We start from the raw sequence: 25,841 nt of genomic DNA on the forward strand, positions 1-25,841 counted from the left end.
TTTTAATGGCTTAATTAGGTTTAAATAGACAATTTAGGATTATTAGACGAGTCACTGGACAACAATAAAATAATTAATAATTTCTTAAAGGGGACCTATTATGCAAAAATGGCTTTTATAAGGGGTTTAAACAACAGTTTGTCAATATAACCAGCTTCTAATGGATAAATCTGTATATAATAAAATCTGTTAATTTAATTTTTTTAATAATCAGACTTGATGAAAACAGTCTGCAGAAACACTTTGATTGACATTCTCCTCGTTGTACATGGCATCAGAGGGAAAAGCCCCGCCCATTAGTGCCCATCTCTCCCTCATTAGCATAGCACGTTAGTCCTGCCTTGAATCTGCCACTATGCTGACTCAGGCATTTATAGCTCCGCCCTCTTTTAAAAAGAACGCAATCTCATTTGAATTTAAAGGGACAACGGCACAATAAGGATCAAAGACTAAAAGGGTCAGTTGCACAGAGTTATAAAACATTATTTGTGGGGTATTTTGAACAGAAACTTCACATATACACTCTAGGGACACCAGAGACTTATTTTACATCTTGTAAAAAGGGGCATAATAGGTCAACTTTAAGGGGGCTGATAATATTGACCTTAACAATTATTTAAAACCGCTTTAATTCCAGCCAAATTAAAATAAAGGAGACTTTCCTTAGGAAAAAAAAATATATAAGAGTAAATACTGTGCAAATTTCCTTGCTCTTTCCTTGCTTTGTTAAGAAACAATTTTTTTTTTTTTTTTTTTAAATAATTAAAATTTCACAGGAGGGCTAACAATTTTGCCTTGGAATGGAAGGCCTTTTTTTGGGCCAGCAACACTTGCAGCTACTCATGCTGTTAATTTAGACCGGACTATTCATATGGCAGACTGATTAGTAAACATCGTACAGAAGATTTCATTCAACTGAATGAAGCACTGACTGATCAGCAGTATTAAATGGGAGTTAATATCAAATCTAATTTGCAAAACAATTCGAAATGCATTTCAATGTCATGCTACGTTGATAACATACAATAAGTAACATACAAGCTTTGTTCCAATCCCTAGTGAGTTGCCTACTGTAGATCTAGACTTTTTCATGAGGCTAATTATAAGACTGTCCCATGAGGAAAGAAGAATTTGCTACTTTTTAAGATCTTTTTAAGATTTTGAACTCTCTATTCATCAAAGATATGCATCTATGGTTTGTGACCACATTAATAAAAATCAATTAACTAATTCATAAAAAAACTATACTGACTTAAAAATGCACTAAAATAGTAAACTGTATTATTAGGGATTTGCAAGCTCATGTTTTTAAATACTATTGTATGGCTTTTAAAATAACAATACTATAGTTAATAATAGCAATGAGCTCAGAATTTAGAATTTGGCAGAAATAACAATAATTAACAAAAAAAATACACTAATCAGATGTTGACAATAATTCTAAATAATTTTTTTTTTAAATTATATATATATATATATATATATATATATATATATATATATATATATATATATATATATATATATATGTGTATATAATTAATTCATTTTAATACTAAAATATTTAAAATGATACAATCTTGCTTTTTAATAATGATTAATAATATTAAGATTTTAACACTTGTTTTAATCAGAAAATAAGATGGGAAAATAAGATGCATTTTGGACTGCTGACATACCTGGGATAAGCCATATGTGGTTCAGTTATTTTTTTCCCTTTTTTTACTTCATTTGCATACTTTTAATGTTGCGGAATTTGTACTCCACGGTATCAAAAATGGTTTCAAATATCGATATTTTTCAACGCATCGTATCGAAGTTGGAAATTTTAGTATCATGACAACGCTAGCTTCTTGTAACTCAAATTACTGATATCTGAGCTCGGAGGTAGAGGTCTGCATTCCTGAAGGGCCCGACCAGATCTTGTGCGCCGGAATAAATTTCTGAATAAAATGCAACAGCGTCCTGACGTTATTTCTGAGATTTCCTCATTCTTATTGACCAGTGTTTTTTTCTCGTGTTTTTTTTTTTTTTTTTTTTGCACAGTCTGTGCGCGCATAATCTGCATAATGGTCCACAGAATGGGCTTTTCCAACGTGGGAGAACAAAGAGAAGATGAGCCGTCCTTCAGCTTGCATTAGAAAAGTCAGGCAAGTCTGATTTATGAGAGTCTTTTTTTGAGTCATAGATTCAAATGGAAAAAAAATATGACCCTTTGCGCAACGTAATAATACCTCAAAGTTTTGTCCTTTACCAGTCACAAGACTGGAATCTCGGTTTTAAGGCGGCACTCATACCTTATCACAAAGGGGCAAACAAAACTGACATTTAGCCTACAATCCTTGCAAAACCTACAGTTTTATCTGTTATCTCTTTTGGTAGAACCCAATATAATTGTGAGATTTTGGAAACTAGATCTAAACATAGCAGTTAACGTCGGGTCGGGTAGAAAATTGTTCTAAGCGGGCAGCAAGTGAACAAAGGCTGATTATACATCAGGAGCAGTCAGGTGTGGAATAAAACCTGGCAGGAGCGGGACTAAAAAACTAGTCCTGCGCAGACCTCTACTCGGAGTCATCTGGGACCGACCATCACAGAGTGGAATGTGTACTGTGGTCAGATGAATCAGCATTTCGGGTATTTTTTGCGAGAAATGGATGCTGTGTGCTCCGGATGAACAAGTTCAGTGAAGAGGTGTTCTTAACAGTTGACCACTCATGCGGACGGTATAAGTAGACAGTAAAGCAACTTGCTAGGATTTGGAACACAATATTGTTTATAACAGAAAGTCTATGGATGCATGAAATGCTTCACTCACCCCTTTTTCTCGTGACTTGGAGTTGAATTTAACCGTCTTTAACCTGGCTCTCTCCTTTTTCTCCACTCTTAAGAGAAAACACAAGAACCTTATATTACAATCGAATTAAATAGATTATTAAAGTTTGTCGAGACAAACTTTGAGGCTGGCTTGAGAAAGCCTGTTGGTAATCGTTTATTTAAAAAGGATAGATAGATCAATGTTAAGTCAATGACAGTCACTTGCAATGTAAGTCTATGGGACAGTTGCTAGGGTACAGTATCTGGTTGTTAGGGTGTGGATAGAAAGTTAAAAGGTCATCAGTGATTGGCTGCTGGCTAGACTGAGTTAAATGAGCTCAGTCATTAGTCTGATGCAGAGTTATGAGCTCATAGAGTTTGATCCAATGTAAAGTCAATGACAATCTTTTGAATGGAAGTCTGTGAGACAGTTTCTAGGGTCCCAAAAGCGGTTGCTAGGGCTTGGCCAGAAAGGTAAAAGCTCATCAGTTTTTGGCAGTTAGGTAGTCTGAGGTAAATGGGCCCAGCTAGAAGTTTGTGTGACAGTCTGACGCAGAGTTATGAGGTCATAAAGTTTGGTCCAATGTTAAGTCTATGGGATTTTTTCGACGGTACCGGGAGGTTTTTTGGAAAACTGAAAGTTGGATCAGTTGGAAAAGATATAGCACACCGAGTCAGACCAGTTCGGAGGTCTGGTGTGAGTTTGGTGGTCATAGCTCGAAAGCTCTAGGAGGAGATGGTGTTTGATTTTTAGTCTCAGAAAAAATTAGGATTTCAGTAGTCTGACTTGCTTTCACACATAGATATACACATTAGATGTCGCCTACCCTGTTGTTGTCTATTGGAAGAAATGTGTCAATAGAGCCGACATTTTGGAACAGGGTAGCGCTCCCTTGAAATGAATGCGGGACCAAGGTACAGTGGAGGACTGTGGCCATCCAAAGCCAGAGATTTACACATATACATATATATCTATGATCGGGAGTTTTCCTGGATGTTAGTATGCAATTTTTTTTTTAAATTACGAAAATTTAAATTTTACATTACTTTTCTACATTGATGGATCAGTGATTGCACAGGCATTCCTGCGAAAAGCTTATGCTCGGAAATGTACTATCCACCCCCCCAGTTAAATTTGGTCTAATCCGTGTCCTGAAACACACCTCCTCTCCTGCTTTCACTTCTCATAATGATGGAGGGAACGATTCGCTTGTGAATGAATCCCCCGTTATGAACAACGTTAACAAGCTGACAATAATAGGCTACAAGTTTTTGGCAGTGCAGCATCTCGTTGTCATATTTCTTTTGCATTGTTTGCTGATTTTATTCAACAAAAATAGCATTAGCTGAGTATTTAGTGCGAGTTGGAGCTACTTTGCCTTATGGTGAAGGCAGTAAGTGAATGTATTATCATCAATAACGTGACCTGTTGAACACAAAAGTTCAGAACATAAAAAACGTAAAAAACGTAAAAAGCTTAATCTTACCTATGTAATGTTCTGCCTTTGTGCTTTTTTTTCTTTGTTTGCTCGTTACTACACCCGTAGACCCGTAAAGTTCCGCATCTTCACATAATAATACTATCTTGACTAGTGCGGTTGAATGACACTTGTCCTGGGAGCACTGTACCAATGTGGCGGCGCTATTGACGCATGCTCAGTGTCCCTATGTGATATCTAGTGTATATATCTATGGCTTTCACAAGCCAGCCTAATTAGCTTTGAATTCATACCACACTACTTATTTAAAGCATAAATGACAGCAGCTAGCTTCATGCTAAACAAATGTATTCGACAACCAACAATGCAAACAGTAAGAGATTTATATGTGATTTTTATTTTTTATTAAATCTGCAACAATTTCAAAAACTTTTTTTCACATTGTCATTATGGGGTATTGTGTGTAGAATTCTGAGGAAATAATTTAAATTGATCCATTTATGAATAAGGCTCTAACATAAAGAAATGGAAAAAGTGAAGCGGTATGAATACTTTCCGGATGCACTGTATAAATGTATCTGACGACAATCCAAATATTGAACATTATGAAGCATGAATCCCTCACCTCCTCTTGCTGGGGATAACCCCCATCTCCTCCACCTCTCCTTGAGCTGTGACCTGTCTGGCCTGCCACCACTCGTCATCTGAAGCGTTGACCACATGCAGGATGTCCCCAAATTTGAAGTTCAAGCCCTGACTGGGCAGCCCCGAATCCTTCGTTTTATCATAATCAAACAGTGCTCTGAAAGAACAAAAACCACAAGACAATCACACACTAGCTTGGCCTTCATCTGTGCATGTAATAAAACCACATCTACTCCATGTCAGTGTGTGAGTGAACTGTAAAGGTAAGATATCATTTACATGCAAGTTAAATATACAGATAAAAACACAAATGTATTTGTATGAGTGTGTTTTTGTTTCTTTTTGAAATCTTACATTATTTATTTGTGTATATTGGATTTATGATAACTCCCAATAATTATAACTGAGGCTGTTGGGGAGAGGTAGGAAGTAGGCTTGGGCGTAATTTGTTAATATGGTATACCGCGGGATATACAAATAGCAACGGTGTCAGTTTTAATACCGTTATACCGTCATAAAAAACAATGCACTTAAATAGGAGAAAAGTATTCATTAATAAATATTATTTATTTAATGCCTAAAAATGTGTATGCGTGATTGTCATCACGGGACAGTGTGGAGGAGAGAGAGATGAGGTAAGGTAGCAAGTCGCGCTCCAAGTGACTCGGTCTCGAAAAAGGACACAACCTTTGGAGTTTGCCAGTATTTCCGGTTTCGAGAAGGGAGATGTGGTAAATACGAACTAGAGGTCTGCATTCCTGCTGATGTACCGCGGGAGCTGCGAGACCCGACCAGATTTCTTGCGGAACGGGAATAAATTTTTGAATAAAGCGCGGGAGTGGTCGGTAAATCTGGTTTAATATGAACGACAGCGGGCACGCGGTCTAACAATTTCGCTCACGAGCAAGTGAGCATGTGCACATCCGCGTGGATGCTGTTTATATGTGTGTGTGAATGAGAGAGAGCGTCCCGTGCAGATCTCTAATACGAAAAAGACAAACAGCTGACCGCAAACCTAAGGTCGCATATTCCAGTGTTTCTCAACTGGTGGGTTGCGACCCAAAAGTGGGTCACGGGAACATTTTCAGTGGGTCGCGGAGTGTGTGCTCAAAAAAAAAACAATAATTTTTAATTTATTATTATAATTCATTTTTACTTATTTTGAAATGCGTGCACGACAACCCTCCCGTTTGACAGGTGAAATTTCATATTATTATTGCAACAAATATGTCGAAGCGCAAGTACGAACTCGAACATGTAAAGTGTAGGTTTACATATATTGACAACAAAAAAGACTTAAAGCCTCAGTGTGTCATAAGTAGTGAGGTGCTCTCACAAGAGAGCATGAAACCTTCTAAATTAAAACGACATTTAGAAACCAGACAACATGTTTTATTAGCCCCTTTCACACATACAGACCTTTCCGGAAAATTGCCGGCAATTTTCCGGAAAGGTTGTATGTGTGAACAGGTCCTTTTTGAAAATACCGGTTAATTCGTTCTGGCTATTTTCCGGAAAGAGAAGTTGTAACATTACCGGCAATTTGCCGGAATGCTGCGCTGTGTGAACGCAGAAGGAAGATTCCCGTAATAAGCGCGTGCACGTCTAGAACGTGCTGACGTGAGACGTCTGCTTTAGCCAATCACAACAGTCAGACGCATTTACGTCCGCGCGGTTTGTGAGGATAAAAGCCTTTGAATATTTAGTCAGATCACGTTTATATGTTCTTCTTAATGCCAACTGTGTAAATAATCATCGATGAGATGCTTATGATAAGCCGTTGTTTGTTTACGTCCGTGTGCCTGTGAAACAGCCTGTGAGCGCCTGCACACGCACATATTATGAACATCTCGACATGCGAAAGTGATCCTGCGAAAGTTGTTCACAATATTGATCATCCACAGAGTTTGTAATGTAGTCAAATGTTTACAAATACAAGCGCAGCCGTTTAAAGCTCATTTGTGGTGAATGATGTCAGAATTTACCGGTATTTTGGAATGGATGTGTGAATGCTCTTTTCCGGAAAATTTCCGTAACGTCCTCGCCTGTGTGAACAGCGCTTTTTTGAATATACCGGTAAAGTCGTTCCGGAAATTTTCCGGATATTTACCGGTATCACTGTGTGAAAGGGGCAATTAACTGCTTAGTTTAGTTCATGATAACTGATCCTTTCCTTAACCTAACCACTTGTCTACAGTATTTGTTGTTTTTATTTTGTAATATTTCTATAATTTGATACATTTTGTTAAATGACAGCAATAAAATATTGTTTATTTGCAAGTCTTGGTGATTTTCTTATGATTTATCTGTCACTACTTGTGCATGTTAACAAATAAATACAAATTAATTATAATTCCTAAAATTGTATTATAGTTCCTAAAAATTTGGGTCGCGGCTTGATGACCATGTAAAAATGTAGGTCCCATGGCCAAACCAGTTGAGAACCCCTGGCATATACGGTCTTTAGTTTCTGATTGTTTAGGCACAAGCCAACAGTTTGGTGACGCTGTCTGAGTTTACATCATATTTTTTTTATTATGCATGTTAATACCGGATACCGAGGTAAAATAGGGAGGATGTTTGATGGTATCAACATTTGGATACCGCTCAAGCCTAGTAGGAAGAGTTAAAAGATCCTAAACTGATCTTGTTGAATCATTGAAGGAAAATAAACAGTATGAATCATAAAAACAACAGAAATTTCAAGCATCCTTTCTTTCCTCTGAAACTGAATTTTGTTTCACATGCAAGAAAAAATGGGGACACACCGAAAATAAAACTATTGGCTGAAACTGAAACCAAAAATTTCTGGATTACGAATTATGAATATTCAAAGAAATAAAAGCTTTTTAATAATTATTATGAATTGCTTTAAATATAGCAGCTTTAAGGATTTATCAGTTCTTTCAGTCTAATTTGGACATTTAAATGAAATTGTTTAAATAAAAACTTAATTTCATTTCAAGCTCTTTCAAGAACCTGTGTTTGTTTTTAAGTACTTTCCAGGGCTTCCAGGGCAAGTACTGTCAAGAAGCACAAGAACCCTGTGTGTATATCTGTCCAGTACCTGACATAAAGTGATCTCTTCTGACTGGTCCTCAAGGATCCTGAGCCTGAACTGATGCTGCTGTTCATCATCTGCTCTCGGAGGTCATGGATCTTGGCTTCAAATCGGCTGTACTCTGAAACGCAAGGCAACAAAAATCAATACCAGCCATTTCTCTGAATCTTCCTGGTTTTCCATTTATATTTATGCATTAATCAGATATTCCTATTTACGGCAGTTTACAATAGAGTAACAAAAAAGCTGGTAAATTTACTCGTAATGCCTTTACTTGTGTGAAAACAAAACAAAACAGTGAAGTGCTTATATATGGAGAAAAAACAATTAATATTTTACCAATATTCAAACAGAGTTGTATAGATGACATTTTATGACCAACATGTCTATTTTATTGTAGGATATCTACTGTTACTGTACACTGCAGACTTACACTCACCGGCCACTTTATTAGGTACACCTGTCCAACTGCCAATCACATGGCAGCAACTCAATGCATTTAGGCATGTAGACATGGTCAAAACGATCTGCTGCAGTTTAAACCGAGCATCAGAATGGGGTAGAAAGCGGATTTAGGCGTCTTTGAGCGTGGCATGGTTGTTGATGCCAGACGGGTTGGTCTGAGTATTTCACAAACTGCTGATCTACTTCGATTTTCACGCACAACCATCTCTAGGGTTTACAGAGAATGGTCCAAAAAAAGAAAATATCAAGTAAGCGGCATTTCTGTGAGTGCAAACGCCTTGTTGATGCAAGTGGTCAGAAGAGAATGGCCAGACTGATTCCAGCTGATAGAAAGGCAACTGTAACTCAAATAACCACTCGTTACAATCGAGGTCTGCAGAAGAGCATCTCTGAATGCACAACACGTCCAACCTTGAGGCAGATGGGCTACAGCAGCAGAAGACCACATCGGCTGCCACTCCTGTCAGCTAAGAACAGGAAATTGAGGCTACAATTCACACAGGCTCACTAAAATTGAACAGTAGAAGATTGGAAAAGCGTTGCCTGGTCTGATGAGTCTCGATTTCTAGTTTCTATTTCTATAAATAGTTCTTAACAATAATAAAAAAAAAGCTTGTGGAAATGTTTAACACTTGAAAAATAAAGTAAATAAAGTAATTATAAAAATAAAGTATTATAATTACTCAATTCTCACAACAGATTTCAGATTTCAGTTTTATTTTATTTTATTTTAAATTGAATAGTGTTTAAATCCATGTGGGGTGACACACTGGCTCAGTGGTTAGCACTGTCTCCTCACAGCAAGAACGTTGCTGGTATGAGTCCCGGCTGGGTCAGTTGTCATTTCTGTATGGAGTTTGCATGTTCTCCCCATGTTGGCGTGTGTTTCCTCAGGGTGCTCCGGCTTCCCCCACAGTCCAAACACATGTGCCATAGGTGAATTGAATAAGCTAAATTGGCCACAGTGTATAAGTGTGGATCAGTGTGTTTCCCAGTACTGGGTTGCAGCTGGAAGGGTATCAGCTGTGTAAAAACATATGCTGGAATAGTTGGCGATTCATACTGCGGTGGTGACCCCTAATAAATAAGGCACTATTTGAAGGAAAATAATGAATGGATAAATCAATAGGTTAACTTATTTACTAATTAAGCGCTAAATACTGGTCTGGCAAGTGTGATACAGTGCTTTGGCCATTTTCACAGGTGTGTGAAACGTGGAACTAGACATTAAACTTTTTTTTCAAAATGCAGAGGACAAACTTTTCAGTTTTTGACTTCACTGTTATTGTGTAAACGTAGTCTGAGAGATTTAGTTTGATTATTTATTGCCACATCAGAAGCTTAAAGTTATTACGCCACTGAGAGTCTCACCTTCTGGTCTGTACTGGGCCACGATGGTGACTGTTTGTCCGGCGTTTTTCAGGGCCGCTGCGGCCTGTTCATGAGTTGCACCACGGAGGTCAATTCCATTCACCTATGAAAGATATACAGATGAAGTCAGAACTATTAGCCCCCCCCCTGTATATGTTTTCCCCAATTTCCCAATTTTAACAGAAAGGCCTCTATTTTGACGATCTAGGTGCAAAGTGCAAAGCGCAGGGTGCAAAATCATTAAGGACGTGTCAGAATCCACCTTTGCTATTGTAAGGATGGAAAATGGCGCATGGTGTAACAGGGTTGAGCTTATTCTCTTAATGAGTTACAGGTGTGTTTTAAGAATAAACCAATCAGAGTCTCATTTCCCATTCCCGTTAAGAGCCCGTTGCGTCACGCCATAGTGCATTTGCTATTTACATGGCGGACTTTGTAAGTGGAAAAACTGAACTCTTCACTAGAGAGAAAACAATTAAGCAGAGCATCCTCAGCGCGAGAATGAGAGATGAGCCTCCTCAATCTTTACTTTCACTCTCATGGATAGGGAAACGTGTTTCCTCCCACCTTCGATGCAACACCACCTTCCTCAGCAGGGCTTGACATTGATTTGTGCTCACAAGCCACAGTGGCTAGTAGTTTTCCAAAGTGGCATTTGCCATCTACATGCATTTGGCAGGTTGGCAAGTGTTAAAGTCAAGCCCTGGTGGTCAGTATGGACAGATGAGATGTCAGGGAAATACTCACAGACACCAGGCGGTCTCCTTTCCTCAGCTCTCCGCACAGGTCTGCGGGGCCTCCAGCCAGAATGAAGGAAATAAATATACCTTCGCCATCCTCTCCACCCACTATGTTGAAGCCCAGACCTGTAGTGCCTCGATGCAACACCACCTTCCTGGGTTCCCTGAATAAGCAGAAAAAATAAAAAATAATAAAGTATGTCCTTATATGCTCAAATAAAAACTCTCAGGGGACGTATTTCCGTCATTGTACAGTGCTTATGAACGCACTCTATACTGGCACTGACAAGAAGAAACTCTTACATTAAGTCATTATTTTCATTTTATGTGCACTCAAACGTATTCCCATAGCTTCATGATGTTCAGATTAAACCACGGAAGGCATATTGTATGTTTTGAGAACGTTTGTTTATTTGTTTTGGTATTTTTGTGGACATCTTTTGGCACATTGCTGTCTATGGAGGATGAGAGAGCTCTAGGATTTCATCTAAAATATCTTCACTTGTGTTTTGAAGATGAATGAAGGCCTCAGGGGTTTAAGTAAGAGTAATTAATAGCAGAATTCAGATTTTTAGGTGAACTAACACAAAGTTTAAAAAAAGGATCATGGTTGAATGACTATGGGATAATGTGGATCCCCAATGTCCAAATTAGTTGAGAACATTCATTCATTCATTTTCTTTTCGGCTTAATCCCTTTATTAATCCGGGGTCGCCACAGCGGAATTAATCGCCAATTTATCCAGCATATGTTTTAACCAATGACTGTAAAAAAATATGGACGACGCGACAGCCCCTTTTCCCATTGAACGCCTTGAGGGCAAAACGCCTGCTTGACGGGCACAAACTGTCGCAAAAGACTGCTGAAATTGGAGCCTTGACATGCGCAGAAGGACTGTCTGATGGAGCCAGAGGAGGAGCCGCGAAAATGAGCGGAGTCGAGCTTCCAACCAAACGCTTTATGTAAAATCAACCACGCCCCCCGAACTTCTCAGCATGCGTTTGCTGTCATATCAACACAAATGGATGTAATAACGTTAACAATTATGAGGGTTTTATATATTCAATCGCGCCAGCTCCGGGCCGCGGCGCATAACATACTCGTGGCGTCGCGGGCTGATTCTGGCTCGCATGCGGCAGCGCCGGCTCGCTCAGCCGCCGCATCTGGCTCGATTGACTCGGGCTGGAATCGGGCAGTGAGTCCAGGCATCCGGAGTAGGTCCAGCAGAGGTAGTCAGTCTGAGCTCTGAGGGGTAAGTCTCCGGCAGGCGAGAATCTAGCTGGAACTGGCCCGAGTGTATTTTGCTATCTGGGTGGCTAGGCGTACGTGTATCAGCAAACTAATAAAGCCTGAAAAAAGCCCTGACCTTAGCGAATAAACAGTGTTCCACCAGGATCATGTATGTCAGAAACTATAGTTTACTGCTGAACTCATTTTATCATGGTAAAATAACACAGAAATCAAATAATAACATTTCAGTCTCCTGCCGAAGCTCAGACGCGCTGCTTTGAGAAAACTGTCAATCACAGCTGTCAATCACGATGACACGCCCAGCAATAAATTACTGCTAAAAACAAACTGTTTACAAATATGAAGATCTGCACCTATTTCAGCACAATAACCAGTGCCTTAATCGACCAGAACCATCTTTGGGACATTTTATTGCAAGTGTAATAATTTTTTTTTATTTGGGCTTTAATCTCCTTCATTAACACGGAGGAGGCGGGCTTTATGACTTGTACTGCAGCCAGCCCCCAGGGGGCGATCTAACGGCCGAGACCTTCACTCAAACGCAGGCTTGAGGCACACTTGGTTTTAACGCAGCAGATGCTCTTCCAGCTGCAACCCATCTCTGAAAAAACATCCGTACACACTCATTCACACTCATACATATGGACAATTTAGCTTAGCCAATTCACCTATACCACATGTCTTTGGACTATGGGGGAAACCGGAGCACCTGGAGGTGCTGTAATAAAACACAAGCATAATACATCTGCTTTTAAGCTGTCCAGAATAACCTACATTCATAATGCATTACTTCACAAAATGCAGTCTAAGCTGACATAGTTTTCTGTGATAATTAGTGTTATGCCAAGTGTTCAGGTTCAGTGTATAGTGCATAACTGTCCTGCAGGAGGCACTGCTGGTTTAAGTCTAAAGCACACACACTACAAAGCAGCCCTGTGGCTGTTACAACACTGATACAGTAAAGTCAAACACCACTTTATCACATCAGCCTCTCGCTATTAAACAGAACATCATTCTGATAATCACGTGACTCTTTTGGGCCACTTTGTGATGCATTGAATTGGAAATCTGCGCACCTAAATGGTCAGATTAAGAGAATCATTTGTTCGGCTGGATTAGAACAATCTTGCTTATTCATTTTCTGGCGAGCCGGCTAAGAGGCTTGATGATGCGCAGAGGTTTTTATGAGGAAAAAAAATATGAACCAGCGACATGACGTGGATGGGCTAAATTTGGAGCTTATCAAATGGCTAAATCGCCAATGACGTGTAGTTTTAGCTCAGGTTTTGCAGTGTCTCCTTTTTTACATCCCAACATTTAAATTTTTTAAATGTTTTTTAAACATTTAAAGATTTCTAAATGTGAAATGAACATGACTTTTCTACTGAAAAGTTGTTCACACAGCTCCCTCAGTGAACACTACAGCTTTGACCATGTGACCTGAGTACAAGTAAAAGCCAATTAAAAACTTTATACTACACAGAAGTTCAGAGAGCATCTCATTTACTCATAATATCATCCTGAACATCGCAGGTGGGCATTAGAGCAATGACCTGCTCTGGCATCACATGATGATTTATGTGAAAAGTCCAACCTAGAATCATTCTGAAAATGTAGCCCTATATACATTTCTGGAGAACGCCAAATACATACCAGGAGGTAAATTTTTTGCAGTTTTTATTTTCGCGAATCCACAAGAGGGCACTGTTTATGCGTTTTGAGATCTCAAATTTCGAAATATATCCAGCTGCAGACCCACTCACATTTCAGTGCACACAATCAAGGCAGGGGCGAACTATTTATGGCTAATGACGAATCAGTCTTCTTTTATTTTTAAATGTTTTAATGATGACTAACTCTTTAGGTGCATTATCGCCACCTGCCGTATTTCACAAAGATGATCAAGATCGTCCGTGACTGTGGGCAGTTTAGGGTTTCCAATTTCAGTCATTATTTCATTATTATATCGTAACGATCATTTTAACATTTGTGCAGTTTTGGTACTCATATTACGTAAATGAAAATAATTAGTTGAAACACTAACTACTATTATTTCATTAAGCAAAAAATTATATTTAATCACTGGAGTAAAATATTAATATATATTTGTTAATTGTAAAAAGATGTATTATGGCCTATATATATTTACGTCCGATTCACATAGGGCTTTAGTGTCAACGCTTGACTAAGGACGTGTCTGAAGTTGGGGCTATTACGATCATCATAGCAGCGTCAGCCAATGAAATTAGTCCGCAATCGGCTACTGTCTGAGCTGGTGTATTTGCATACAGCGATCTGATTGGCTGACGCTTCCATTGGTGCTGGAAAAGTTGAGAAAGTCCCAACTTCTGCAGCAAGCAACGCCGCTGAAGCAGCGCAGACGGACCCACAATTCAGTTCGGCAAGGCTTGACGTCACCCATTCAAAGTGTATAGGAAGCGTTGAAGCTGACGCCCCGTGTGAATGTGCTGTAACTTATATATGCTGTACATATTTCTGAAAAATGTTTCAGCAAAGCCAGCAAATCTGCTATGCTGACTGTCAGATAAATAACGACTGATTGAAAATTGTTCAGTGTATTTTATTGAATGGCGATCGGAAACAACGTTCCCCATTCACCCGTCTTGATCGCCATATTTGTGAAACAGCAGACCAAACCGATTGAACAACCGGCCGATAGCCCCAACCACTCCTTCCCTAAGCCCAACCTATAACGTTTTAAAAAGCACCGATTGACCAGCGCCCACCCACTTCTCTAAACCCAATCGACAGTGTTCTGAAAAGCAATACAGAAAACGAAAAGCCTGATTCTTGACACATTTTCAGACTTTACCACATTATTTACTTGTTTATTTATTTTTTGGGTTTTGTTTTTGTGTAACCGCTTTCTAGAACTGTTCTTCACTGGACTCAAACCTCAACTCCATCAACTTACATGGCGAGCCACTGGACAAACTTGTAACAGGGGGAAAAGCCATCCATACGGAGGTAAGCGGTCAGCTGGTAAGCACAAAAAGAACGGCATCATACTGCTCCGTAGAATTCGTTTTAAAGGCAAAATGCAGCTACAAAATTCGCAATCTCCAAAAATGTATATAGGGCTACGTTTTCAGAATGAGCCTATGTTTGAAACGTCTGTATGTGTAAAAGGGGCAAATATCACTAATATTACAGGGGCTTATATATGGTGCAGGCCTAATCTGGAAACAATACCTTGTGACATCATCGTCCCCCACTGTGGTCTTCGGGGTTGGGGAGAAGCGTCCAGAATGCACCGGAGGCAGCGGCTGGCTGAGATAACTCGGAGGACTGATATGGTTTTCCATGTGTTGGGAATAGGCTGTGAAAGACAAGTGGAAGATAGATTCAAAAATTATAAACTGCTTTACCTTTCCCCACACAGGTCTCCAAATGTTCACCAAATCCTCTAGAATGGTAAAATATTATGTTATTCAAAAGAGAATGTGTTTGGATCCCAAAGGGAAGCGAACAGACGCTGATGGTAAATGAAACTCTAGGCTTAGCTTTTAGCACCCGGGCCTCCACTGCAGCTCCATTTACACACTTCTCTATGTGGGGGGGCGAGACCTGGGGGTCAGAGTGAAACTGATCCTCAGCTATCCTCATCTCGCCTGTCTTTGTCTCTCATTTGAAGCAGACGTTAGCTGAGCTCATATCAAAAGACTGCTATAGGTGTATACTTATAGTTCAAGTCAGAATTATTAGCCCACCTCTACATTCATTTGAAGATTTTCTCAAATGCTGAAAAAAGCTTTTTTTGTATGATGTCAGCATCTGCCATTAGCAGTTAATGGTGATGCATGCTTTTAATGCAGAGTAGAATAAAAATGCTTGAATATGATAATATATGATGAGTAATTTTGATAAGCAAGCTAGCAAAAGGTCTTATATTTAAAATGTCCATTTCATGACAGAATAACTTAATAGATTTGACATGTGATTAGGGACCACATTGTAAAATAAAGTAAAGTAAAGTAAAGTAAAGTAAAGTAAAGAAAAATAAAAGCATCTACTTTAAAAAAAATACACTTAAATAAAATTGAAATAAAATACACTAAAATAAAATTAAAACAAAAGTACCTTTTTTTATAAAAAATAAATAAAAATAAATAAAATAAAAGCACCTACTTTTATAAAAAATGATTAAATAAATAACTTACTTTTATAAAAATAAAAAGTGCCTACTTTTATAAGAATAAAATAAAATAAAAAAATAAGTAAAATAAAAGCACCTACTTTTATAAAAAATAAAATAAATAAAGCACCTAATTTGTTAAAAATAAAATAAAAGCAACTACTTTTATAAAAACAAAATTAAATAAATGTACCTACTTTCATGAAAGCAAAATTAAATAAAAGCACCTACACTTTTATAATAATTCAATTAAATTAAAGCACCCACTTTTATAAATATTTAATTAAAATAAATAAAACCACCTACTTTTATTAAATGTAAAGAAAAATAAGTTAAATTAAATAACACCTACTTTTTTCTCAAATGTTAATAAATTAAAGTAAATTAACTAAAAGCACCTATATTTATTAAAAATAAATACATAAAAGCACATACTTTTATAAAAATCTAATTAAATTAAAAATTAAATGTAATTAAATTTAATTAAATAAACATAAATAAAAAGCACCAACTTTTATAAAAAAAAAATTAAATAAAAGAACTTACTTTTATAAAAACAAAATTTTAAATAAAAGCACCTACTTTTATAAAAAAAAAAAAAAACATTAAATTAAATTAAATTAAAATACATAAAATAAAAAAGCACCTATTTTTATAAAAATAAAAAAAATTAAAATAAATAAAAGAACCTACTTTTAGTAAATGGATAAAATATTCATTTTCAAAATGGGGTTCTTGAGCACTCTGATGGTTGTGAGACATATTTACCAATAGCAAAGGTGCAGTTTTCAATCCTATAGTACTTCACTCAAGCATAACACAATGAGAAGCTGCAAAACTTTGCTTTACCCTCAGGAAGAGCAGAGCACAACAGAGTATATATATATATATATATATATATATATATAAAGTAAAAAAAGCCGACAGGTGGTAAAACGCATGCTTTATGGCAATCTATGTGTACAAAAATAAAATCTACTGACACAAAGGCTCCCTCTCTGCAACACACTATCCAAAATTAGGCAGATCAGTGAGCTAAAGAAAAAGCGCTTGCGCACCATTTACAAGCTATAAACAGTGTTGCTTCCATTTCGAATCAGGCTCCTGAATGATGGCGCACACTTAACACAATTATTTCTCATTCATTAAGTCAGGTTTGCTCATGCTTACTTGTCTGCATTAGGATATTGCTGCTTGGATTAGCAATACAGACTTGACCATGTGATGCAGGCCATGATTGAATCTGTGATTTGTCTTTTAAGTCAAGCAAAGCAAAGCATCCTTGTCTTTTTTTTTCTTCTATGGATGGGTCAGACTGTGTTTTTTTTCTTTCTTAAGGGTCCAGTGAAGTGTAAAATGTCCATTTTTATTCATAATTTGACGTAAAAACAAGAGTAGCTCATCCCCTTATTAAAAAACAGCCAATGGCATTTTATCACAGCAATTTCAGTAAGAGTGGTTGAGATCAGGCGCATCAATTAAAAAGCAATTGAGAATTCTCTAGCACCTTACATTTAGAGAGACTTAGGCCCAATCCCAATTCCACCCCTTAGCCCTTCCCCTTCCCCAATTCTCTTTAGTCTGAAGGTGTGGGCTAAGGGGAAGGCCTAGATAGCCCTTAAAACAGAGATTTTTCAGGACCACCCTCAAAACTAAGAGGTACGAAATTTCCCAGAATACACCAGCTACAACAGCTATGTTTCTAACCACCTTTTTTTTTGCGCATTTTGCATATGCGTATACAAAAACGGTAAATGGAAACGTCATGATGCGCATAAATTTTGAAAGTGCGCACTTTGACATGTTGGACGGAAACGCAGCTTTATTCGCACGTCTTTTATGCGATAATCCAGTTTTACATAAACATAGCTCATGTCAGCATGGCTGCACATGGAAGTCAGGAGATGCACAAATTAGTAATTTTTTTGTCATTATTACGCATTTTTATGACAAATAATCATATGTTTTCATATATTCAGAACCGCCTTCGTATTTTTTGGTCATCCTTTAAAAAAAAACCCTAAAATAAAAACAGTATTTTCTTCAATACGCTCAGAAATATATTTAAAAAAAAAAAGATTTACATTTACAACTTGATTTTAGGTTATATTTGTTCTATTTTCATTCAGACTGAAAGTAGTTTGTTTTAATACATGAATAATAGTATATTCTTTTAAATACTTTCTCATAATACTTTAGTGTACTAAGTGTCATGTTTAAAGGGGACCTACTATGCCTCTTTTTAGAAAATGTTAATTAATTTTCTCATGTCCCTAGAGTGTGTATGTGAAGTTTCAGCTCGAAATATTACACAAATAATGTTTTATAGCTCTTTAAACGGACCCTTTTAGGCTTTAATTTTGGTGACTGTCACTTTAAATTTAAATGAGATTGTGCTCTATTTAAAAGAGGGCGGAGCTACAAATGCATGTATCAGCATAGTGGCAGATTTAGAAACAAGACTAATCATCCTATGCTACTGAGAGAGAGATGGTCATTTATGGGCGGGGCTTTCCTCCTCTGATGACACGTACAAACAGGAGAATGTCAATCAAAGTGTTTCTGCAGACTGTTTTTATCAAGTGTGATTATAAACAATTAAATTATTTAATTTTTACCATTAGAAACAGCTTACATTCACAGACTGTCGCCACACAAGTGTGCTTAAACCCCTTATAAAAGTGATTTTTGCATAATAGGTCCCCTTTAAGGGCAGATAGGGGGAAGGAGGAGTATTTTTGAAGCATTGCATTTAGGTACAGCGTAGGCTTTATTGGCTGCGGGGGCGTCACGTTCAGACAAGAGCAATCGATGGTAGTTTAGTTCTCTCCTCTGTGGCCTATTAGTGCTCCTGCTGGCAGGGCTATGAACAGAGCACCGATCAATACGCTCACTGCTGGACACACACAACACAACAGTGTGTACGAGTATGACACTATCTCCTTTTCCCCCATCCTGCACTTTAGCTTGTACAAATGCAGCAATGCAGTGGGATGTTTCCATTGAGTGCGGGCTGGGAGATGTTTTGAGTTGTAATAATGTAAAGCGTAGTCATCTACCTCGTTCTTCATATACAGCAAACGTGCTATTCCTAGAAACTACGGATGCATGGTATTATCAGAACGCTCAATAAATTGGTCAATAACGGCTTAATTTGTAAACATCAGCATCAGTTCGATTAGAAAAATTGTGCTTGCTCGTAATTACGATGTTGATGATGAGCCTGCAGTGACTTAATTGTGTACCTGGAGTGCTTTGAGTTAGCTGAGGTCAACAAATCTGCTCATTCCTGAGGTAAACTTTTACCTGTACTATGATTTAGATTCAGTTTTTGATTGCTGAAAACTTACAATTGAAAATGCAAGTGTGGAGAAAAAGGAATTTATTTTTATTACTTTTGTGTCTTCATTTTTATTAGAAAAATGTTTAGACTAACAACAGATTAATCAATCTTTTTTCTTTTGTATGATACCATATATTGACCAGGCACACTTCTTTTTTTTTACTGTGCTGCATGCTTTTTAGAAGGAACTGCTGACAAGAGGGAAGTAGCAGAATAAGAATAAATATGGTGTGGGGGCCCTTGTTCCAGACTGCTGTTTAATAAGAAGTCTAGACATGTCACAAGGAGCATGATGCTTGTACAAGTTGTGAAATATATTGAAGATGCACTTAATTGTTCAGTCCTGGTATGCAGAGAAGGGTTGCAGAAAAGAGGAAGTATGTCTGGGTGCAACACCTTTTAATATCAGTTGTGTAAATAAGCTGGAGTCAGGGAAATGTACGTTAGTTGCAAATCTCTTTAATGTAATTCTTGTATTTTATTGGAGTAATGTAACCCAGAAGTCTGTCATCAAATTATTAATTTGTATCTAATAAATGACTAAAATTTTTGGCATTGAAGAAAACCCTTTCCAGACCTTTTCTTATTGAACATGCATGGAATTGCTTTGACATTCCAACACAAGTACAGAATAACTGCACGGTATCCTTCAGCAAGTTTTTTATTAATTTAAGTAATAGCCATTAGGGATGAGACGGTACCTAAAAAAACCTAAACCGTTCGACTCTCCTGTCCAATTTCGGTACATATGTGTATTGTTCGATTCACTGTTTTTTGAGATTTTTTTTTAGCTTGTGCAAACTTGTATTTTCCACACTGGTTGCATCTTCATCATCCTGCTAATGTAGATGTTGAACTGAAGCAGCTGATAATTATTTACAATAGCGAAGGGCAGAGGGTTGCTGAAGAACTACAGAGATTTCAGCTGCTGTCTGGGCTTTCCCTTCCTACACCTCCCTTTCTTCATATGTTCAATATTTTTTCTCTGCGTCATTTCATTTTATTACGCATAACTTCATTTGTAAAGTAAATAATTTAGTTTGAATATATGTTTTTTTTTTGTTGCCAACATCCTGTAAAATTTCAAGTCACCTGGTAAACTGGTGACGTGTTCAATACTTATTTCCCTCACTGTATATGACTGTATATGGTGCGTAGGCCCTATTGGAATTGCTCCGTTTCATATTCTTCTTCTTCTCTAAAATTAATCGCGATTTTGAGGGTCTAAACATGCCAGAAAACTCTCGAAACTTTGCACACTCCCCAGTTGTGAAAATTGACATTTGTTATACGTTTCAGAAGTGGGTGTGGCAAATTGGCTCAACAGAGTCACCTGTGCACTTTTGTTGGAGTGGCCCCCGAGCTACATTTCGCGTACACATATGAAAAGCGGCACATACATCAAACATGCCAACATCTACAAGAACAGTCTCTTGAAGCAAAATCTCAAACCCACCAGAAGGTCAGATATTTTTAACTTCTTCTGCCAAAAAATGCAGTTTTTGCCATTTCCGGGCGTTGTATTTTAACAAACTCCTAGGGATTTTATCCAATCGTCAACTAAAGGCCTTGGCGATGTTAAATTGCAAAGATTTAGAGTTTTCTTCGAAGGGTGTGTCTGTGGCAGCCTCACAAACTTTGATGCTTTGCCACGAAGCTCAGGTTATAACTCAGGCGTACGTTGTATGATCTGCTTCAAAATCCACACGTTTATTAACAGTCCTGATCTGAATACGTTTACACACCAATATCCAGTTACTGTCATAGCGCCACCTGATGGCAACAGTATTACACTCTAACAAACTTCTCTTAGAAATTTGATTGTTTCAGCACCAAGTTTGGGTGGTGTTATCTGAAAGCTCTAGCGATGATATATTGTAAAAATCTAACGTTTTCGTGGAAAGGCGCGTCAGTGGCGGCCTGACAAACCTCATTGTTTCGCCATGGAAAAGCATGTTGTTATAAGTCAGGCTTACTATGTCCAGTCTGCCCCAAATTCCACACCTTTGATTATATTACTATACTAAAGACATCTACATGCGAATATTCATTTACAGTCAAAGCGCCACCTGCTGACAGAAGTATGAATTAAACAAATAACCAACATTGTCAGGTTTTTTATATTACTTTTATACTTTAATTATTATTGTTCATTGTGCTCTGTCATCCTAAGGTCACCGGTGAGTCTGTGTGCGAGGTCCTTTTCATCACTGCTTGCAGCTTTAAATGACTTTTGTTGTTTGTTCAAACTACTTATTTAAAGTGAGTTGAAAAGACACAATTTTTACGTTTGTTTTGGAGAGAAAACTCAATTGCTTTATGTTCAATTGATGTTCAAGCTAACTTAATCGATTTGTATTGGGACAACATGAAGGAATTGTGTGTGCATTTTTTATAGTGTAGTCATCTCTTCCATAGACAATTAAATCGGACGTACTAAAAAAATCTAATTAAAGAAATTACCTTTGCATTGCAGAAAAATAGCTTGCCAAATAAAATGCTTTCATTGAATCTATGTGGGTGGCACGGTGGCTCAGTGGTTAGCACTGTCCCCTCACAGCAAGAAGGTCGCTGATTCAAATCCCAGTTGGGTCAGTTGGCATTTCTGTGTGGATTTTGCATGTTCTTCCTGTCTTTTCCTCTAGGAAAGACATGCGCTATAGGTATGAGTGTGTGTGAGTATGGGTGTTTCGCTGCTTAAAACATATGCTGGAATAGTTGGCAGTTCATTCCACTGTGGCCTCTGATAAATCAGAGACTAAGCCTAAGAGACTAAGAATAAATAAGTAGACTAAGGAAAATTAATATATGAATGATTCAATGTGACTAATAATGTGACTAAACACTTGACTGAAGTTAATAAGTAAGTTTGGAGTAAAAACATTTATTATTAAACAAAATATTTTCAAGTGTTTTAGATGTAGCAGCACTTACAGAACATTATCAGTAGAAACGGACATTATTGCACCTTGATTATCTCAATTTAATCTCAATCGAATAAATCAGCTGCAATTTTGAATGCAATTTGTTACGCGGTTTAAAAATACAGATGAAAATTGCCTTCAATTTATCACCCAACACTAGATATTGGCCAAAAAATAAATAAATAAATAAATAAATAAATAAATAAAAGTTTACGAGTTTTTTCTTACTAATATCAATATGAATCAAACATCACGAATTCCTAGTAGAAACCATAGGTTTTGGGACATATGCCTCAATATTTGCTTTCTTGACAACTTCACTTAGATCACTATTTACCAATAATTAATTAATACCATTAAAAAGTGCGTAGTTTTAAGCAAGTCTTATAGAAGTGAAACTCACAGTTGGTGATGTCAGGAGGAGCAAAACTGTCGTTCATGAAGACACTGTTGGGTTTAGCCACTTTCAAGTAGACCACATCTGGGGTATTTTTCAAGGCAGTCACGGCATGCTCATGGGTAACCTCCTCCAAGCAGGAGCTATTCACCTAAGACACACACACACACACACACACACACACACATTTGGATGATTTAACAAGCACACGGTCATCAATAACAAACAACAGAGCACTTTCTTACAGCAAGAAGTTTGTCTCCTATCTGCAGCCTCCCATCTTTGTGCGCAGCTCCACCTTCAATAATCTTGGTGACGTAGATGCTGTTGTCCCCTGGGATGTGCTGATTCCCAACACCCCCTGCTATACTGAAACCGAGACCTGCAGCAAACCAACATACAGACAAAAACAACTCGTGAAACGACTTCATTTACCTTTTTTCATTTAAAGGAGACCTATTATGCCTCTTTCTACAAGATGTAAAATAAGTCTCTGATGCCTCCAGAGTATGTGTGTGTGTGTGTGTGTGTGTGTGTGTGTGTGTGTGTGTGTGTGTGTGTGTGTGAAGTTTTAGCTCAAAATACCTCACAAATAATGTTTTATAACTCTTTACATCTGCCCCTTTTAGGCTTTGATCCTAATTGTGGCGTTTTGGTGACTGTCACTTTAAATTCAAATGACGTTGTGCTCTTTTTAAAAGAAGGCGGAGTCACAAATGCCTATGTGTCAGCATAGTGGCAGATTCAAAAACAAGACTAAGGGCGTACTCAAACTATGTACAGTTGCCTTGAAGCGGGCTGAGGCATGCTTGTCCCCCTTCCCGCACTCACATTGCATTCGGGCCCGAGCATGCTTATGTCATCGATGATGTGCTTTTTAGTTTAAGAAGCGCTCTCGCTCAGCACAGTGGAGATTTTTTTTTGTTATATCGTTTTAGTCGTTTGGGATGCAGTAAAACACATTTAAATATTTGCCAAACAGATCCACCACTTTTGACGCTCATAAACAATCGTAAAGTCCTCATGCTGCAGGAATTAGGAGATTTGCTGAAGGTGCAGCTGTGGTGCAGTGAGGGGTTTGCGTCTTTAATAATCCACGACAATTTGCGTTCATTGAACAGTAAGAATGATTAATAAATCCATATGAAACAAGTCCCTTAAAAGTCACGTCTCATCTTCAGTTTCAGGCTTAGGCATGCTTTATACTCACACTACAAGCGTACCGTAACTGAGTCCAAGGCTGCGTCCGAAACCGCCTACTACTCAGTAGGTACTGCATTTAAATTTATACGTACTACTCGGCCGATAAAACAGTACGCTCTATACAGTATGAATGTGAAAAGTATGAATGGAATTCGGACGTACTACATCCGCCATTTTGTCATGGTCACGTGACCTACCTGCGTCAGTTGCGTTGCCTCACTTCCATTCATGAATTCTCTCACGGGGCATGATGGGATATGGCAGCATGCATAGGATGCGCACTTCAGAATCTCGCCGGAAGTAGTAGGTCATCCAGGTACTTCTCGCATACCGATTTTCGAATTCTATGAATTCGGACATACTACTCGGCTCGCATACTGATTTTAGCGTACTATATAGTATGGAAGTATGCGGTTTCGGACGCAGCCCAAGTGAACCGCGATCTGGCGCACCTCTTCCAACCCGGCCAGGGCCGGTCAAGTGAACTGTGCCTGAGCCCGATTCAGAGCACTCACACTTCTCATACGATCCGGGAAAGGGGCCTGGGCACGGTTCGGATAGCATAGTGTGAGTGCGCCTTAACATCTTATGCTAATGAGGGAGAGACTGTCATTAATGGGCTGGGCTTTCCCCCTCTGATGACATGTACAAAGAGAGACTGTCAATCAAAGTGTTTTATAGACTGCTTTAATTAAAGTTGATCATAAATAATGAAATGAATACACTTTTTACAATAAGAAGCTGCTTATATTTACAGACGGTTGCCACACAACGGTTTAAACCCCTTATAAAAGTGATTTTGGCATAATAGGTCCTCTTTAAAACGAGTTATTTAATTTTCCTCAAATATACCTTCAATGAACAACAGTAATCACACAACATAAAATAAAGAGAAATATTGTATAAATTAAACAATGAACTCTACATAAAGTCAAAGGGGTGGACAGTTTCCATGGTAACAACAGCTTAAAGTCTTTGCTGCGTGTTGTGGAAATGCTAAGGCTTAAAATAGCCTCTTTGCGTATTTGTGTGTATGTCTAACCATATATGCGTTCATCAAGAATGGATCTCGTTCACTGCTAACTGCATTATTTACATTTTTGAACTTCTTACAAAATGTTGGTAAGACTTTATTTTGCTGGTCCATTTGAGTTTTAGTTGGTTGTCTGCTTAATATCTGTTGATACTCCTGCTAAACAGACATTTAACTGACTATTAGAGACTTTGCAAGTACATGTCAACTAACCCTAACCCCAACCTAAAACTCTACTTATAATCTAACGAGAGTAAGTTGGCATGTAGATGCAATGTAACTTAAATTCAACAAACAAACCATCAAAATAAAGTGTGACCAAAATGTTTTGTCATTCACAACACATGCAAATGAGTTCTTAAGCTCTTTTTGATGTTAATGAGTTTTAAGTATACAAATGAGCAGCCGAGTGCATTATGTGGGTCATTTGCATAAAACACACCCACTCCGTTTCCAAATAAGGGCTTTCTGCAAAATACTCTTAAGTCGTGTGCCACTTTCTGCAGACATGCTGTTGCCAGATCCTCCAGCAATGCCAAGTGTGCCATTGTCAAACCCAGCTCAAACACATACAAAGACTACAGAACTAGCTGTATATCTGCTAGGGCTCCACAATATACTGTAAAAGTATCATTGGCATGATAGCAGTATATGCAATATACAGTTGAAGTCAGAATTATTCGCCCCCCTTTGAAATTTATTTTTCTTTTTTAAATATTTCCCAAATGATGTTTAATAGAGCAAGGGAATTTTTACAGTATGTCTGATAATATTTTTTCTTTTGGAGAAAGTCTTATTTAATTTATTTTGGCTAGAACAAAAGCAGTTTTAAATTTTTTAAACACCATTTTAAGGACAAAACTATTAGCCCCTTTAAGCTATATATTTTTTTCGATAATCTACAGAACAAACCATCGATATACAATAACTTGCCTACTTACTCTAACCTGCCTAGTTAACGTAATTAACCTTATTAAGCCTTTAAATGTCACTTTA

General features: G+C 37.8%; 1 protein-coding gene across 55 annotated transcripts in view; it reads right to left on the minus strand.

Moving 5' to 3' along the window:
* dlg1b (discs large MAGUK scaffold protein 1b) overlaps positions 1 to 25,841 on the minus strand; it is a 175,171-nt gene that overhangs the window by 19,889 nt on the left and 129,441 nt on the right. For all 55 annotated transcript variants that reach the window (XR_015477726.1, XR_015477724.1, XR_015477723.1 and 52 more), the window contains 8 exon segments: positions 22,855 to 22,991; positions 22,616 to 22,760; positions 15,003 to 15,129; positions 10,546 to 10,702; positions 9,799 to 9,901; positions 7,969 to 8,083; positions 4,882 to 5,058; positions 2,819 to 2,885 (listed from right to left, as the gene is read on the minus strand). Coding sequence is in view for 50 of the 55 variants with exons in the window: in NM_001443259.1 (NP_001430188.1) it covers positions 2,819 to 2,885; positions 4,882 to 5,058; positions 7,969 to 8,083; positions 9,799 to 9,901; positions 10,546 to 10,702; positions 15,003 to 15,129; positions 22,616 to 22,760; positions 22,855 to 22,991 (1,028 nt within the window). In the remaining 5 variants the exon portion in view is untranslated.

The sequence above is a fragment of the Danio rerio genome, chromosome 2 (assembly GCF_052040795.2).
Source record: "Danio rerio strain M-AB ecotype USA chromosome 2, GRCz13ab, whole genome shotgun sequence".
NCBI lineage: Eukaryota > Metazoa > Chordata > Actinopteri > Cypriniformes > Danionidae > Danio > Danio rerio.